The 14,449-nt window shown below is 42.3% G+C and overlaps 1 protein-coding gene across 7 annotated transcripts in view; it reads right to left on the bottom strand.

Annotated features, from left to right (window-relative positions):
* The window catches only part of SUGCT (succinyl-CoA:glutarate-CoA transferase), a 473,760-nt gene that overhangs the window by 105,108 nt on the left and 354,203 nt on the right, over positions 1-14,449 (bottom strand). For 3 of the 7 annotated variants that reach the window (XM_077302694.1, XM_077302700.1, XM_077302698.1), the window contains one exon: positions 9,064-10,690. The exons of 2 other annotated variants lie outside the window; for them this stretch is intronic. In XM_077302694.1, coding sequence (XP_077158809.1) covers positions 10,527-10,690 — 164 coding nt within the window. In that variant the 3' untranslated portion in view covers positions 9,064-10,526. Of the gene's footprint in view, positions 1-9,063; positions 10,691-14,449 lie in introns of those variants that run through there. 2 more of the 7 variants (XM_077302695.1, XM_077302701.1) reach the window with 1 other exon arrangement.

Below are 14,449 nucleotides of genomic sequence, written 5' to 3'. Positions count from 1 at the left end.
ATTCCACACCACAGGTTCTTGACACCCATATCTCCACACCCATGGTCTCATTTGCCACCATGCCACCACAACCTCCCGCACAACACACACATTCCACCCCATGCCCTTACAGACTGGACAACTCCTCCCCTTCCTCTTCCCACTGCCAAGCTCTAGCGCCCGTTATATTCTTGGATACAATGGGCTTTGCCCCTAGTAAAAATATATTTAAAAAGCAGTTTATTAAACAGAGCTCAAGGTAATTGCAGAACCATAAAAAAGGAACATTTCTTTTCCCTAAAGGTCACACACGCCTCACTCAAACATGCACACTATAAATACAAAAACCTTGAATCTAACATGTTTCAATCTATAAGGTTTGCATCACATCTTATAGATCAAAATGTATTAGGCCCAAATTTATTTATTTGTTTGTTTGTTAATTAGTTAATTGGTTAATTGGTCGATTTGGTTAATTGGTTGATCTGGTTGATTTGGCTGATTTGGTTAATTGGTTAATTGGTTAATTGGTTAATTGGTTGATTGGCTGATTGGTTAATTGACTAATTGGTTAATTGGCTGATTGGCTGATTGGTTGATTGGTTGATTGGTTGATTGGTTAATTGGTTAATTGGTTGATTGGCTGATTGGTTAATTGACTAATTGGTTAATTGGCTGATTGGCTGATTGGTTGATTGGTTGATTGGTTGATTGGTTGATTGGTTGATTGGTTAATTGGCTAATTGGTTAATTGGTTGATTGGTTGATTGGTTGATTGGTTAATTGACTAATTGGTTAATTGGCTAATTGGTTAATTGTTTAATTGGTACTTATAAGTTGCCCCTATTGAGCCTGTCATCTTGGGGTGGCATACAACATCTGTAACTGCTCTGTGGAGGCAGTATAAATAAAATGCTAAGGGCCCTTGGGGTGGAACCTGTCTGTGATGGGGGAAGGGAGCCCATTGGCCCCTTCCTCCCCAGAATGACAAGCGGAGAGCTCAATTGGCAGGCACATTGTACCTGCCGATTGAGCCCTCCGCTTATCATTCCAGGGAGAAGGCACCAATCACCAGCTGAGCGCAGCACGGTTGGTGATTGGACCCTTGGCCTCGGCCTGATGAGTCAGGAGGCTTGAAGAGCCTCCCAACCCGCCCACCCCCCCGCATCTACCACCTTCCCCCCAGGCAGCCATGACCAGGCTGCTTACCGCGAGGACACGCAGGCACCCGGCCCAACCTTCTAGAGGTGGCGGGGGGCTTTGCCCCCCACCAAGGGGACAGGCCTGACGTGTCGCTGATGCCGCGGCCCTGTCCCGTTCCTACCCTGAAGCCCTGCAGCTGTCTGGCAGCAGCCCGGCCCTGCCACAGGAACAGCCCTGCCACATCACTGACACAGCAGCCCTGTCTCTTTGCATACCCCAAACACCCGCAGGTGCCTGCCAGCCAGCCGCAAGACTCGCCACTGACCCCAAACAACACACAAACGTGGGAGTCGATGCCGACACTGGTAGGCAGCCACCCCTCTCGACCCCAAATGCTTCCTCCACCCCACAACTCACCCCCGTACTCTGCTGCTGGTTCCCCACCCCCAAACACCTTGCCCCACCCTTCTCTACCCCTAGCTCTTCCCCCCTCACTACTCACCCCCCCCCACACACCTGCCCAGCGGCCCCTTCTTTCCACTCCTGCCACGTCCCCTTCCATTGCACCTATCTGCCTGCCTGCCTGCCTGCCTACCTGCCTACCTCCCTCTCCCTTCTTTCTTCCTTCCTTCCTTCCTTCCTTCCTTCCTTCCTTCCTTCCTTCCTTCCTTCCTTCCTTCCTTCCTTCCTTCCTTCCTTCCTTCCTTTCTACCCATCTATCCATCCAACCCTTAATCTCCTTTCTTGCTCCCATCCATCCATTTCTCTTCTGCTTTTCTTTCTTCCATTCTTTCTTCCAATGCTTATGCTCCTATCTCCCCTTCTCTGTCTCAATCTTCCTTTCTCCCTTTCTCTCTCTCTCTCTCTCTCTCTCTCTCCCTTTCTCTATGCCTGGCTGCCTGCCTACCTTCCTTTCCTCCCTCCACCCACTGCCCACTAGCGCCCACTGTATTTTCTATACAGCGGGCTTAATTTCTAGTTGACAATAAATCATGTGATTTCTTGTTTTGTTTTGCATATGATTGTTCATTTCAATCAAATTTCAGAGCTGGAAAGCTACAGTAGGATGGTCAGAAATGGTATTGTAAGCTCAAATCTAGGTTCAGTACTGACCTGACTTCTCTACATCATAACAGCTTTATGGAGGCATCCCAAGCTGGCTTCACACTCTAGCAATCCAAACAGTGCTCCTGGTACTTTGTAAAGCAGAGAATGTTACTAATAAATATTGTATACAGACAATTGCTGGGTATCATTTTTGCCCTTGGTGTTTTCACTTTCTTCCAAACAGTTTTTGGAAGGAGTACTGTTACAATATTCTTTTAAAAAGCAGATCCAATTGGCATGCTAACATTTTGAAAAGCAATTTACAATTCAAGTAATATCTGTGGCTGAATAGTTTCTGGAAGTCTTTCACAATGTTGTAACTGAGTCAGTTACTCTCAGTTTCAGTAAATGGAAGGTTTGAAACCTGTGGTTTCTGATGTTTGGGGTCTCAAATAATAAGGCTGGGCACATCCTGAGTAAAAGTATGGAATCTCGGTAGGCACTGAACCTCAGTGTGCGCTAATGTTTACCTAATTGTGCAATGCTATCCCACACTAGACCTTCTAGTAAGATTTTACTTAATGAAAAGGGTTGGATATTGTGGTGCAATTTGGGAATCGACTCCATTGGTCCCCATCTACTAGATGAAGCATTGTTCACTGGGGAGAGGCTGTTTCCATTGGAAGGAAGAATCCTTATGTTGTTGGAAGATTCGAGTCTTCCTCCAACAAAAGATTCCATGCTTAGCAGAAGCACGTCATTGGAGCCAACCCTTGATGCATTCTTATGGGGACTAAAATGCTGAATCTAAGGGTTGGATTCAAGCAGCTCTTCAGCTGGTAAGAAAGAAAGAGGCATTCTCTTTTAAGCAGCCAAAAAGGCTACTGTGAGACTCATGGGACTTGCATGTACAAAAACTACACGGGAAAGAGACTGCAGGGGGGGAGGGTACATCACATGTGATTGAGTAAAAGTCAGCTATACCCAACCCACAGCATCCCTTCTTCAAATCCCACATGCGCTCTCTTCCTCTGTATTATAGGTCCCAGTAGTTGTCATGATCTTGGTCTTTTTGATATATTGGTATAGTCCAATCTTTTCACTTTCTTCTTTTAGTCTCTTTATCAGGGTCTTCAGATCACGCTCCAATTTAGCAAAGAGTGTTGTAACATCTACATCGCGGACATTATTGATGTTATGATCTCCAATTTTGACTCTCATCATAGATTCTTCCTCATTAAGCTTCTGCATAATTACCTCTGTATAAAGGTTAAAAAGAAAGGGTGATAACATACACCCTTGTCTCACTCCTTGGCTGACTTTGAACCAATCAGTGTCTCCATATGTTGTTCATACTGTGGCCTCCTGGTTGGTGTACAATGAATTGATGAGGTGGGTTAAATGGGATGACATTCTCAGTTAATGTAATTGTGATCAACACAGTCAAATGCTTTAGAATAATCAGTCAAGCATAGATAGATGGCCTTTCGATATTCATGGGCTTTTCAAAAATCCAGTGCAAATTTGCAATGTGGTCTCGGGTACCACGACCATGTCAAAAACCAGCCTGGACATCCGGTAGCTGAGCATCAATGGTTGATTTGAGATGCTTCTGAATGATCTTCATTAAGATTTTACTCACATGGGAGATCAGGGCTATAGTTCGATAGTTTGAGCAGATGCGAGCATCACCATTCTTTAGTAATGGGATAAAAACGGACCTTTTCCAGTCTATTGGCCATGTGCCAGTTTCCCAGACTTTTTGGCAGAATGCTTGGATTGCTGTTGGTGGAACAGACCTGAGTAGTTCCACTGGAATGGTATCTATGCCAGGATAGGTCCCGTTCTGAGTGAAATGCTAAACTGATACCTTAGTTATGCCATTTCGGGCTGCACGTAAAAATTCCTCACCATATTAACCTACATGCTTCGTGGATTTGTCCACTCCTGTCCACCCAAACTTCCCTTTGTTGAAAGACAGATTCCCCCTCCCCCAATATATTATTGTTTTTATCATGCTTAAGTGAACTGGGGGAAATAATACTCTTTAGCCATTATGGGTTGGATCCAACTGCTTTTCTGCTAGTGAAAGTGGAAGGGGAGGTCCACTTTCACCACCAAAAAGGGTGATGTTAAAAATAATGGGAACTGTATGTACAAAAGACATATGGGCTAGGAGCTGTGGAACAGGAAGGAATGGGATGAGACTGAGCTGGCTGGATCTATGACAGTGAGAGGGGGAGGGGTAACTTAAAGAAGTAATAGCTGATTTAACGAAGGTGTTAATCATAAGCACATAAAGTTTTCTGAGCATAAAAATAGCTGGTCTTATTCCACATTTCTCTAGCTAACAATTTACAAATACTAACATACACAGAGACACTTGGGATTGCTGGTTTTATGAGAAAATCATTGATTTCGACTTAATTTATGTTAAACCTCACCTGGAAAAATGTGAGTAGATCTGACTGTGACTGGCAGCTCTGACCTCTCACTCCTTTTAATCCCAAACCTTCATTTGATTAATGGTAATGACCAAAAATGACATTAATGTAAAAAAATAGAAACTTTAGTATCCCAATTGAAAGAAGCAATTCCGTATATTACTCATATGTTTACTTTGACAAGCCATGTAGGGTTTGCAGACCACCATTCCAGATGTTTAGAACTCCCAACTGTGCACCAGGCAGCTAGCTTATATTGTGAAATTATTTTCAATGGTCACTCCTTTTACAGGAGATCCTATCATAGCCTATACCTTTCAAGGGGGGGAGGGTTCCCTGAACCCTATGGGCAGCGTTTAGAGATGTCATGATGGGCTGTAGCAAAGAAGTTTCCATCCTATGTACTCTGCTCTGGTTTGACCTCACTTGGAGTACTGTGTTCAGTTTTGGGCACCCCAGTTGAAGAGAGATGTTGACAAACTAGAGCATGTCCAGAGGAGGGCAACAAAGATGGTGAGGGGTTTGGAGACCAAGACGTATGAAGAAAGGTTGGGGGAGCTTGGTCTGCTTAGCCTAGAGAGGAGACAACTGAGAGGGGATCTGATAATCACCTTTAAGTATTTAAAAGGGTGCTACATAGAGGATGGAGCAGAATTGTTCTCTCTTGCCCCAGAGGGACAGACCAGAACGAATGGGATGAAATTAATTCAAAAGAAATTCAATCTAAATATCCGGAAGAAGTTCCTGACAGTTAGAGCGGTTTCTCAGTGGAACAGGCTTCCTCAGGAGGTGGTGGGTTGTCCATCTTTGGAAATTTTTAAACAGAGTCTAGATAGGCATCTGACGGAGAGGCTTATTCTGTGAAAGCAAAGGGGTGGCAGGTTACAGTAGATGAGCGATTGGGATGTGAGTGTCCTACAGGGGGTTGGACTAGATGACCCATGAGGTCCCTTCCAACTCTATTATTCTATGATTCTAGAACATGGATTCACAGTATTTTCTTCTGGTGGCTAGTTTTCCAGAGATGGAACTATAGTCTGTAATCATGATGAGGACTTGCCAAGAAAGAACCTGAAGAAGGACAATGTTTTGTATAGAATTAGCAAAATTATTAATCTATGTCATCCAGTACAAGTAAATTTCTCTGTGCATAACCTCCAGAAAAGGCAAGGAGGGTCTGTGTCTGAGTGCTCTGCTCAGCATGCAGAAAGATTGAATCTCCAGTTAAAAGTACCAGATAGGAGGTGATGTCTGAGATCCGGAAGCTGCTGCAAGTCTGAGAAAATATTGTGGACCAGCTAGCTCCAGCTGAGCAAAGTGATGCAGAGGATTACTCTGAGGAAGAGGCACTGCAGGAGGAGGCAGTCTCTGAAGAGCTAGAATCAGATCCACAGCCAAGCGTTTGAGTTTATTCTTCTGTTGTGTGGTGTAGGGTAATGTATGTTCCATTTGCAGCGGTATATGTGTAATGTACCTTCTCAATTCAGGTATATGATAAAGAACTTTTCTACTTACGACAGTGTCAACAAAATAATAAACAAAGTTATAGGAGAACATCATGGCCTCTAAAATTTGTGCAATCTTGAACAAACCTGCCTTCAAGTTTCATTTAAATAACTGTGATCTTAGGATTCCATTATGAAAGTCCTAAAATTTGAATGAGCCATTAATACAGCAATCCTAAACAGTTGCACTTTTCTAATCCCATTAAAATCTGTGGGATTGGAAAGGTTAACCCTGTTTATAATGTGCTCTTAGTAGCACTGACATTGAAAAAACATTGTGTACCTGCAGAATTAAAGTTTGACCAAAACAACAATACACTTTATATTTGTACTTGTGTTTACGTGTAGTCTACTATTACCATTTTCACAGATAAGGACAACCAGGGCTTTTCTGCATCCTCATTTTTTTCTCTGTTCTATTCTGTAGATATTTTACTCCCTCTAGTGGTCTATTCAATTTTACATCATTTTATATCTGGCATATTTCAGGTTTTTATGCTGGGCATAAAATGATATCAATTCCAACACTAGAGGCAGCAAAAGATGAGCAGAATAGAAACCTCCATCACCCCTCCACACACCCCGAAGCAACAGGTGCACGTTAAACCCAAAAATGAGAATGTGGAAAAGCCTTCAGAATGAAAAATGACTTAAAACCACCTTATTACAAACAAACATTTTGTACAGCAATTTCTAAATTTCTAAAGGGCAAGTGATCAAGTGGCTTTCTTTCTGTTAAAAATAATGTCTCTAAATTGTGCTATAAAATGAACAGCACTCGAATTAGTGGTGGCACCTCGTTTTGCCTTAATGCTTCTCAGGTGCCAGCCTTACTTTCCTTTAGTAGCCCAGCTAAACATTTATTTTTAGTAGAGTAGTCAAGTTCCAGACTGGGGTTCTCTCTTAGAATGATGACTGATCTCCAGACTACAAAGATGGAGAAAATGGCAGCTGCAGAAGGCCACTATGCCACTATGGTATACCATAGATCCTAGGTGAAATCTCTCCTCAAATCTGCTCCTCCACAGGCACTGTCACCCAATCTCCAGAAATTTCCCAGGCTGGGGCTAGCAACCCCACATTTTACACTGGCTTTTAACTAAGAGGTTGTTGTCTTTTAAAGTTATTTTATGTTTGCTTCTTGCATGAGGATTCTTTAATGTCATTTTAGCTGCACTATGTTATTTATGTTCGTTTCATGCTTTGGCTTGTTTCTAATGGCTTTGTTGTATTATTTGAGTTGTAAGCTACTTTGATCAGGTCTCTGGAATGGGTGACATATAAATTTTCCAAATTAAACAAACTCTGGAATGAAAGACTAAACCAGTGGGATTAACCTGATCTGCACAAGTTGAATCTGGTTCTTTCCATAACTCAGCAAACTACTGAAAGTGATCCTTTTCAGAGACCTTGAACAAAGCTGAGTGCAGTTCTACTCTGCCTTACCTATCTATTCCATTCATGGAAAAGAGAAAGACATGCGCCTTGCTAAGCAGAAACAGCATGCATGTTTGTAAATATGAGCATAGAAGCAATCATTTCCAGCCATAAACCATTCTTTCTTACAGACTAATCCATTTCATTTAGCCCTGACTCCCCGTCAACTCCTCTCAATAATCTTGGCTGCTCTTTTTGGACTAAAGGTGAATTATGCAATTATCCTTCCTAATCTCATCCTTAAATCTCAACTCTTACTGCTGCTCATCTCCTTTGGCACTCGAGTCAGACTCCGGATACTTTGAGGCATGTCTCTTTCTGGAATCTCATGCTGTGTTCAACATCTGGGCAAAGTGCTATTGACTGGTACTGAGACTGAAGTACAATGCACACAAGCATGTGCAGGGATGAAAAAAAGATTAATAAGAGATCAGAGAAGGAGAATGCACAAAGATACACTAAATAAACTGACAAAAGAAGCCCTCGAAACAGAACTTCAGACGCAAGCAACTGCAGTGCAGTTCTCTTTCAACTTAATTATGTAATAATGTCCTTTCCCCCTCTTGGAAAGTAATCTCTAGTTATGAAGTTCAAATCTAACATGGAATATGTTGTTTGTTAAACTGGAAACAAAGTGACAGGCCACTTAGAAAGGCAGGCCTGTTTCTGATCCTTTGAGTGAAATATGTTCGTTATTTGCTGAGTGTCAGTTTGGGTTAGTTTTATTTAGTTTCATGGAAAGGAGAACATTACTTCACCTTAGCTAAACACACACAAACAAGTTTTGAATCCTCCGGTTCAGAACGGATTTTTCTGATGTAAATTATATGCCTCCAAGATTGCGGATCCTGGGTCTCCTCTCCCCCACCCCGCCTGAAGAAATGCCATAATGCTTTGTATACAAAAAGTGGTTTTGCTTTCATGTATTTCATGTTGCTAATCATGGGCCAGAGTCATTGAGTTTCATTTGCACAATCAGTCACAAAATGATTGTAAGGCCTTCTGAAATCCACCAATAGGTTTCTAAGAAAAGGCCACGTTGAAAATTTGATGATGGAAGACATGTTGGGTTGTAATGGCTGGCAGTAATAGTGATGGCACCAAAGTTTGTAATAAACAGGTTAATAAATGAATCTTGCTGGCTCGTAATGTTCTTCTGATATACCTGGGTGGCTTAAAATGGAAAATGAGGTACATATGGATTCAGCAGACCTGACCTGAATGCTTCTTCATTAACACTGAGAAATCAAAGCTATATAATTGGAAATACTCCCAAGCCTAAGATGAGCTGGAAACCATGGGGACCTGGACTTTCCATGCAGCCTGATAATGGGGGATGCTCTAGTGCACACAATCCAGAACACCTACAGATGCTACCATAAGGAGTCGTAGGCAATTTGTGCTCCTGATGACATCATCACGCTTACAATGGGACCTTGGATCAGAATAGTATTGAATGTGAAGAAGTTAATGGACCTTGATTCAAACTGCGCTCAACTTAGTTTAAATGAGATTCAGATTCAAACTTTATTATAGTCATTCAGACCAAGTTAGTTTAAATGAGATAAATGTGTTCAAAATTTAGGAGGAACTTGCCAGTTATTAATCAGCAGCATAGGTAGCTTTTGTATGATTAGACAAATTCACAAAGAGAACTTTCACATCTAGACACAGTAAGCTTCTATTATTCATACTAGGAGACCACAGAAGGGGAAAGTTTTGGCCTCTGTACACTGTTGGTTGACTCTCTAGGGCAAGTAGTTGCTGGATGAGATGGACCTCTGATTTGATCCAGTATAGCTCCCCACCCCCTCCCCAGCCCGGTTATTAAACTCCCACTGCCCCCTGTTGTAATTGGGAGTATTAGAATTTTACTTGGAAATTGTGACTGAACACAATTCCTTTTAATTTGTATTATATAACAAAATGTCAGATAAGTTGCACCAAACTTAATAATTCCTATAACATTAATCATTCTCAGTGTCTGAAGCCAAACCCATACATCCAGGGAGGTGGTGATGCTCATGAAAGTGCAATTTTTTAAAATCCCATGTGTAATGAGAGACAGAACTCAAGCACTCAACTGGGATTCAAATGTGTTCTCGTCTTTGCAGAACCAGAGTAATGCAATGTTCTAGCTTTATTACCACGCCACAGCTGTAGATTATCATTGAATAGGAAAACAAACACTTCCAAAATAGAACCTAGTTAAAGGTAAAGGTATCCCCTGTGCAAGCACTGGGTCATGTCTGACCCTTGGGGTGACACCCTCTAGCGTTTTCATGGCAGACTCAATACGGGGTGGTTTGCCAGTGCCTTCCCCAGTCATTACTGTTTACCCCCCAGCAAGCTGGGTACTCATTTTACCGACCTCGGAAGGATGGAAGGCTGAGTCAACCTTGAGCCGGCTGCTGGGATTGAACTCCCAGCCTCATGGGCAAAGCTTTCAGACGGCTACCTTACCACTCTGCGCCACAAGAGAACCTAGTTATTTCAGTTTAAAAATGATTAATTTTCCTTGGCCTATTTTTCCATGGCTTACTATAGAGACTAACAATGTGCACAGCTTCCTATTGTAATTATTCATGGAGAACATTCATTTGTTCACAATCTTGCTTTCATATAAGAAAGGTTGTAAGAAGCAAAAGGAGGCAAGTGTTAAAGTTATTTGCCCCATTTCATGTGTCTTTGTAGAGAGTTAATATTGGGAATAGTTACAATTCTGGTACAAATTCCAATCCGGGAAGCCTTTGTTTGGCATCTGAATATTACCCAAATATACAGTTGTACCTTTGAAGCAGCAAAACTAGATTACTGGGGGGAGGGGAGAGAACCATACAGGCTGATATTTTATGCAGAATGTACTTCAGATTATAAAAAGAGAACTTAATCATCTTTAGGTTGTCAAAATAGAAATCCTAGTAGGATTCGAGGAAGTTTCTTCTCCATCAGAAACAGAGACAAAATCCATTTATGTGAGTTCATGTTGAATTATTACTTTTGAGCTGAGCAGTTCCTGAATGTTATCATCTTCGTATCCCAGAGCACTCTTCAATACATCTACCGTATGTTGACCAAGAAGAGGAGGTGGTTTTGGCATGGAGGCTTCAAACTGGCTGTACCTCACAGCTGAGCCTGTCAAACAAGACATTTGGAAGGAAATAATTGCAACGGTTAATTGTGCCTATACAGTCCTCCTCCTATAAGTACTCACTTTTCCGCTATGTATACAGCTATTTTATTGAACTATTAATTACTATCTTCGTAATCATGTGTGACAGACCCCTCCCCACTAGGCTTGTGCGATTCGGCCGCTTCAGCGGACGTTCCCGACAGGCGCTGCCAGCGCCGCACTGTGGGGGGGGGAGGGTGGTGCCAGCAGCGGCGTGACAGCGGGCGCATCCACGCAGGTGCGGAATTCTGTGCCTGCGTGGTTGCGCCCACTGTCACGCTGCTGCCGGCACCACCCTCCCCCCCACGGCATGGCGCTAGCTGGGCCAGGAGGGAACGGCCGCCAAAGCGGCCGAATCGCACAACCCTACTCCCCACATCTCCATTGTGAGGTAAATATTTCCCTCCCAAAGAAAATATTCTTACACAACCTTGTAGTTCTTAGTTATAAAATAAAACTGACTGTCCCAGCTTGTCATTAACAGACCTCTTAACTTTACACAGCTTTACACAGCCCTGGAACTTTTGGGGAAGCTGTAAGAGCTTCCCTCAATCCTAATATTCCAGTCATGATTGCTATCCCACCAAATTTCTGTAATGCCTATTAGATCATAGTTCCCTTCCTCTATTACGACTTCTAGTTCTTCCTGCTTGTTTCCCATAGTGTGCATTAGTGTAGAGACATCATAATTCCTCATTTGTGTGTCCCAGGGATTTAGTTTTTGAATTTGCCTGTAAGTTAATTGTTCCCTCCATATGTTCCATTCCCTGTAAATCTGCAGGGTTCCAGTCATTTAAATGCCTCCCTCCCTCCCTTTCTCAGGCAGTGAAGTTGTCCACTCCCCGGGAAGGCAGAGGGGAGAGGCACGTGCGGGGGATGGGGGGGGGAGAGATTCAGACCACTTTGGATTTAGCTGAATCAATTTTGCTGAATCCAGAGCAGTGAAGGGTGATTTGGGCTTGTCCCAAATGGATTCCGGCTGAATCCAAAACTGTCTGAAACTTTTTCCGATGCCTAATTGGAACCTGACTTTTATAGCGCTATCCGGTACACCACAGTTCCTTACAAAGATCGCTGGGGGGGCGGATGCTGTTTTGTCCTCTTCCATTTTATCTTCGGAGCAATCCTTTGATTAGTGGGAATGAAAATTACTTGCTGAAGGGCACCCAGTAAGATTGACAGCTGAAATAGTTGGGACTTGAACTCCACGATGGCTCTTATTTAATCAAGTAATCCTGCAGTAAGTTTAGATGGGCATTCACTGGGTTAGTCCATTCTATCTTTATACACTCTTATATATTGAGAAGAGCTTCTTGTGGTGCAGAGTGTTAAGGCAGCGACATGCTGTCTGAAGCTGTCTGCCCATGAGGTTGGGAGTTCGATCCCAGCAGCCGGCTCAAGGTTGACTCAGCCTTCCATCCTTCCGAGGTCGGTAAAATGAGTACTCAGCTTGCTGGGGGGTAAATGGTAATGACTGGGGAAGGCACTGGCAAACCACCCCATATTAAGTCTGCCATGAAAACACTAGAGGGTGTCACCCCAAGGGTCCGACATGACCCGGTGCTTGCACAGGGGATACCTTTACCTTTACCTTAATATACGGAGAGATTTTTGAGTGGCCAGAACTTCCCTGCGAATTTGGACAAAATAGTATTTTTATTATCGGATACCAATCCCAAATTAGTTATAATGTTTCACTATTTGCATTAGCAGCAAGGAAAATTCAAGCCAAATTTACGCCACCAGAGAGCTAGAAACCTGAATTCTTATTGTCTTTTATTATTTATGGACTACCGCATGTATTGTTCTAATTCTTCTACTGTTTCATGTCAGCTGATATGATTGCATTGTAATGGCCTATAGCTGGAAACAATAAAATCTTATACATACACTGAGGTATGCTGAGTAAAGATATGCATGCATTAGCAGATCAGTCCTAGCAGAACAACTATAATGAAAAGTTGCAGTCTTCAATCCCAACGTACAGTGATCACACTGCTGGTTTCAGCCAAACTACCAACATAGAGTCAGTGGAGTTGCTCCTGCTTCTCTGGCATTAAGTACAAATAGGCCTTCTGAAGCAAGTACTCCCTCACATCAATCTGGAAAATGATGTAATATGCATATCTGGCTTCAAATCAGAGCAGTTATTTTCTCTATTTCCTGGAGTTCAGAGAAAGATATATGCCTTCATCATTCCAGTCAGAGCTTTGCATCTATGTTCAGATAAGGAATTAAATTGCAAGAGTGCCCTCGTGCTTGTTTACACTGTGAAATGAAAAGCAGTCTTGAGTGATAATTTCTTGAAATGCTCATATCCGTCCTTCCTTCTTCTGGATTTTCTCACAGAGCATTTCTGGGTTTATGTATATTATATTACTATGCGGAAGCTTAATCTGGAAGAATCTATGATTGGAGTCAAAACTGGAGGTCATAACATTCAATAATCTCCGCTATGCAGATGATACAACACTCCTTGCTGAATCGGAGCATGATCTGAAGACCCTGATAGAGATAGTGGTGGATGCAGCTGTGAAATCAAACAGTGAATAATACTGGGCCGGAATGCAATGTTAGGCATGAACTGAATATGGAAAGATAAGGATATCAGCCTTCATACAAAGTGCCGGTTAGTCAACACCATTGTCTTCCCCAGAACAAGTTATGGATGCGAAAGCTGGACCCTGAAGAAAGAAGACAGGAGGAGAATAGATGCTTTTGATTTATGGTGTTGGAGACAAATGCTGTGAATACCATGGACAGCCAAAGTTACCACCAAGATAGTTTTAGAGAGGAGCAAACCGACTATGTCATTAGAAGGTAAGATATTATGGTTAAAGCTCACTTACTTTAGACACATCATGCGATCAAACTCGTAGGAGAAATCATTAATGCTCAGCATTAATACTCAGCGGCCAAAGGAAACGTGGGCGCCAAAGGATCCGCTGGCTTGACATGATCAAAGCTGATACGTTTTGGCAATAAAAAAATGGCCACAGCTTTATCACATCTATCACATAGGCAACAGCTCTTTAGTAAAAGGGTCACGAGAAGTGGCACGATAATCACAGGAAGTGACCCCTTTACTAAAGAGCTGTTGCCTATGTGATATCCTGTACCTGTACTGGTGAAATTATATGATGTAATATTAAGACTATAATTGCAACCCCTGAAGAAGCACTAGAAAGCGGGATTGAATACCCGGGACCCCGTTCTGGTTGCAAAATTATTTAGGATTGCATTTAATAAATCTCAAGAAGACACAACTTTTTGCCTTTGGGTTTCGTTTGCTTTGGGTCAAAAACTATTCATGCTGATCAATATGAAAAAGTGAGATGGGGAAAACAGAATTCCTCCCCACTGTTATGAATTCTCTCACTTTCTTATTGGCAGTAAAGCCGCAGTTAGACTTTAAGATGCATTCCTTCAGGCTGCTTTCCTAAATATTTGTTAAAAGCTAAACTATTGAGACTGATTGCATTACTTTGTGTTGTTTAGAGGTTCTAATCTTCATTGACGAGCAACTGAACCCTTTTTAGAAAGCTGATCTTAGTTACCTTAGTTGCAAGATAAATCCTTGCCTGGAGCTTTGGTAAATGTAACTATTCTTTGTGCCTGAAGCATTTGGGACTTACATTTTGTTGAACTCAAATCTGTTATCAGTGTTGAGGTTTCTAACAAAGAAACAAACAAAATAAACAGTGATTTGATTTTTTTTCCTT

Source organism: Paroedura picta, chromosome 11 (assembly GCF_049243985.1).
Source record: "Paroedura picta isolate Pp20150507F chromosome 11, Ppicta_v3.0, whole genome shotgun sequence".
NCBI lineage: Eukaryota > Metazoa > Chordata > Lepidosauria > Squamata > Gekkonidae > Paroedura > Paroedura picta.
The sequence above is the reverse complement of the archived record's forward strand: the minus strand, read 5'-3'. Positions and strand labels throughout refer to the sequence as shown.